Here is a 4,685-nt window from a genome sequence, read left to right as displayed (position 1 = left end):
ACATACACACGTACATCTCGTATCCTACGGCTGTAGGTGTGTGCGGCAATGAACAACATAGTACAGTCCTTCACCCAAGCGAAGTTAGCTCTGACACCGTTTGGTGAAGAGGCCAGTAGAGCCGTTGAGATAGCTGTGGAAGCTGGAGGTGAGCAAGATATACATGTTATATATATATGTATATATATGTATATATATGTATATATGTGTATATGTATATATGTATATATGTATATATGTATATATGTATATACGTATATATGTATATATGTATATATGTATATAGATATATATATATATATATATATATGTTTCTTGTTTAATCCTGTGTTGACGGATTGCGGCTGGTGGAACAGGCGCACACCAAGTCAACACATATACACAGTGAGTTAAGCTATATCCTTCACTGACATACATCGTACGTGTGCTTGTTTGTGCGTGTGTACATATGAGCTCATATGTTTGTGCGTGTGCACTTATGAGCTCATATGTTTGTGCGTGTGCACATATGAGCTCATATGTTTGTGCGTGTGCACATATGAGCTCATATGTTTGTGCGTGTGCACATATGAGCTCATATGTTTGTGCATGTGCACAATGTTATATACTGCTGTTGAGATTGCCGGGGAGGCGTTAGCCTGAACCACCTGCGGGGTGTATATGTAATTGATACCACTGTTGTTCAATAAGTTTCGTTGTATGGTTATTTTGTCGTCACTTGTGTTATTGATTCCTATCTTACTGATGCCTACTCTACAAATACCACTGTTATTAAATAGCTTTCGTTGTATGGTTATTTTGTCGTCACTTGTGTTATTGATACCTATCTTACTGATGCCTACTTTACGGATACCTCTGTTGATGAATCCAGTTCGTTGAACACATACTTTATCGCCACTGATCCCATCGACCCCCTCCTTATTGATACCTACCTTACGACTACCCCTGTTATTAATACCTATTTTCTATTCCCCTGTTGACGCAGTGGATGGCAAATGTGTGGACGACGGGGAAGTGCTGAGCAAATGGCAGATGACTGTGGTGAACGAATTCAAACACGTGTTCCAATCGCTCTACATGTAAGTTAGCGTGTTTTAGGTTTTTAGGGGGGTTTTTTAGTGTTTAGAGTTTCCACGGTGTATGTAACTGAGTTCTCTATGTTGATATGAACACCTGCAGGCCGTGTTTGTATAGTCTCTTGTCCGTCCATATTTTCTATATATATTCTCTTGTTCATATTTTCTATATAGACTTATCTTGTCCATGTTTTCTCTACATACTTATCGTGTACATATCTTCTATATATACTTATCTTGTCCATATCTTCTATATGTACTGTAAGTGAGGTGTGGTATTCTCATATCCATTTATAGAGTGTGTGCGTATGTAATTGAGTTCTATATGTTCATATGAACACCACTGTATATTGGTTTTCTAGTAAGACGAACAACGAATCAATCCGTACATGGTGTGTACACGTACGTAAGCGGAGTATAGCATTGGTATAAATACATATCCGTAGTCAACGAATTATAACACCGCTCATAGTCGCTGTACAGGCAAGTTCACGTTTATAAACGCTCTGCCTATATACTGTACGTTTTGACTGCTGGCGTGGGACCCGCAAACGTCGCCCGTTTACGTTTTCTTGGCATATGCAATCAATGCTGGTTATACCCACTATGACATACAAATGTCTGTTGTTTATAACGGGTATGATATATCTTTTAAGACAAGTGTCCTGTTTTTCTAACGGATATGATATATCTTTTAATACAAATGTTCTGTTGTTTCTAACGTATATGATATATCTTTTGGCACGTGCACTACAAATATCTTGTTGTTTGTAACGTATGTCTTGTTGTAACGTATAAAATATATGTATCTTAAATGACCACTACGTACTGTGTTTACTACTGACTACAGGCAAGTATATACAGACTAAACCCTAAAAACTACAGGCAAGTATATACAGACTAAACTTTAAAACTACAGGCAAGTATATACAGACTAAACCCTAAAACCGCTCACACGCCTTAGTATTCATGCTTACATGTGTACACATATGCAGTGTTTTTTAGGACTGTCATTACCATGGTCTATGTGTACACATACGCCGTGTTGTCCAATGGAGTGGTAACTTCCGACCTCGTACTTTGTCCTGTTTTTTAGGACTCTCATAACCATGGTCTATGTGTACACACATGCCGTGATGTCCAATGGAGTGGGAACTTCTGACCTCGTACTTTGTCCTGTTTTTTAGGACTCTCATGACCATGGTAAACCGGTTGAACAACCAAATGAGGACAGTCCTCGGCGACCAAATTCGGGTCATACTTGGTATGTGGCATTAATAACTGGCGGCCGAAAGGGGAGGCGTATCGAAGCATGTGTGCCCTAAACCCCTAAACCCTTAAACCTTAAATCCTAAAACCCCAAGCCCTGAAACTCTAAACCCTAAACCCTAAACCCTACATCCCAAATCTGTGGCAAAACTGCATAGTCAGGGACGCTTATAGTGTGAGCGTTCAAAAGTGGCGGTTAAGCGATGGTGCGGATATCTCGCCGATGCCCACTGTACAGAGTAACTGATATGAAGACACCGGCTGTTAAGGTGTACATACGACGCAGACATGTGACCTCTCCAGGGTTTTACGGTTTTAGTATTTAGGGTCTTAGGGTTTAAGTATGTAAGGTTTTAGGGCTTGAGTATCTGGTGAGAAGTCCTTACCGTGGTTTATATGGCCCATAGAGACAGCCATCGTAGGAATGCATTGATCTGACTATCACACATACATGCATTGTTCTGACTATTATACATACATAGAAGCATCCATCTCAATACTATAGATCCAACTTACATACATATATACATCAATCCAACTAACATTCATACATACAGTAATCCCAACTAACATACATACATACAGTAATCCAACTAACATATATACATACATGTATGCACCCATCCCAACCGTATAGTTACCTACATTCATCCCACTACCACACCCTCATTCATTAACCCGACTATCCTACATGTCTGCAATCCCTTCACCAGGCTCCAAAGGCGGTACCTCCAGATCCATCCGCGTCAAAGGGCTGCAACAGATTAACGAGACATCCGAGAAAGTGGTCGAAAGCTCCAAACGAATGGCCAAATGGCTTAAATTAAGGTACACAGCACATATGTTATTAAGATTTAAGGTACACCTTTGATGCGTATTAAGGTACACAGCTCATACGTAATAAGGTATACATCTGATACGTATTAAGGTACACATCTGATAAGTATTAAGGTACACATGTCTCGGATGTTGGTTGATAGCTGCTGCATGCGAGTTCGAGTGCGTTATATAGGGACGGGGTTCCCTTGTTTTAGTGTGCTCTCTTGTTTTAATGTGTACTCTTGTTTTAATGTGTTCTCTTGTTTTAATGTGTGTAGTTCAACCCGTGTTTACTGGGTGGGTGGTGTTCATTCGGAATCAGACATCTGAATGCGATTAATATGACAGTCGATGCATCAAATACGACAATACGATCCATCAAATACGACAATACGATCTATCAAATACGACAATACAATCCATCAAATACGACAATACGATCCATCAAATACGACAATACAATTCATCAAATACGACAATACGATCCATCAAATACGACAATACAATCCATCAAATACGACAATACAATCCATCAAATACGACAATACAATTCACCAAATACGACAATACAATCCATCAAATACGACAATTCGATCCATCAAATACGACAATACGATCTATCAAATACGACAATACAATCTATCAAATACGACAATACAATCTATCAAATACGACAATACGTTCCATCAAATACGACAACACAATCCATCAAATACGACAATACGATCCATCAAATACGACAATACGATCCATTGGTACGACAATACGACGTAGTTCTCATTCTTTTATTGTTTCTTGACCACAGTAACAGAAATGATCCAAAAATTGATTCGCAAGATGGGCGCCCATTGGCCGGGGAAGTATGTGACCCGATTTTGCGGCTTATTTTTGGTTTGTTTTTTAGGACTAGCTGTGCTTTCTGTCTAAATCAATGTACTCGGCAGCTAGTGGTATACAATTCACCAAAGAAACAAGTACTATGATTGAAAACACGTATGTGATATGGGTGATGGATGGAGAGGGTGTACGGCTTCTCTCATGTAGTATTACATGCAATAGTAGTGCCCACACAGACAGATACGCCGATGGGATATATATCGGTGCTATCTAATCCACTCTATCAACAAACAGCTAACCTAATTGATGTACAGAGAGTGTGTGCGCCTGTGCGTATTCGTGTACCTATCTTTTGCATATAGTAGTATATACAATGATATTTGAGTAATATATGTAATGTTATTTAAGTATTATATGTAATGTTATTTAAATAATATATGTAGTTATATAAATAATATAGGCACAGCTATATAATTAATATATGCACTGCTATATAATTAATATATGTAATGTTAATTAAATAATATATGTACTGTTATTTAATTAATATATACACTGCTATATAATTAATATATGCACTGCTATATAATTAATCTATATAATGTTGTTTAATTAATATATGTAACGTTATTTAATTAATATATGTAATGTTATTTAATTAATCTATGTAATGTTATTTAATTA

The 4,685-nt window shown here is 37.8% G+C and overlaps 1 protein-coding gene across 1 annotated transcript; it reads left to right on the top strand.

The window, feature by feature from the left end:
* Positions 1–48: 48 nt before the first annotated feature.
* Positions 49–3,494, top strand: SARC_00184 (hypothetical protein; the record flags this gene model as incomplete). The annotated part of the gene is made up of 5 exons (XM_014306177.1): positions 49–148; positions 986–1,079; positions 2,264–2,340; positions 3,059–3,173; positions 3,443–3,494. 5 exons carry the CDS (start codon positions 49–51, stop codon positions 3,492–3,494), a joined length of 438 nt encoding a protein of 145 aa, XP_014161652.1.
* Positions 3,495–4,685: the final 1,191 nt, after the last annotated feature.

Source organism: Sphaeroforma arctica (genome assembly GCF_001186125.1).
Source record: "Sphaeroforma arctica JP610 unplaced genomic scaffold supercont1.4, whole genome shotgun sequence".
NCBI lineage: Eukaryota > Ichthyosporea > Ichthyophonida > Sphaeroforma > Sphaeroforma arctica.
This window is presented reverse-complemented; position numbering and strand designations above follow the sequence as displayed.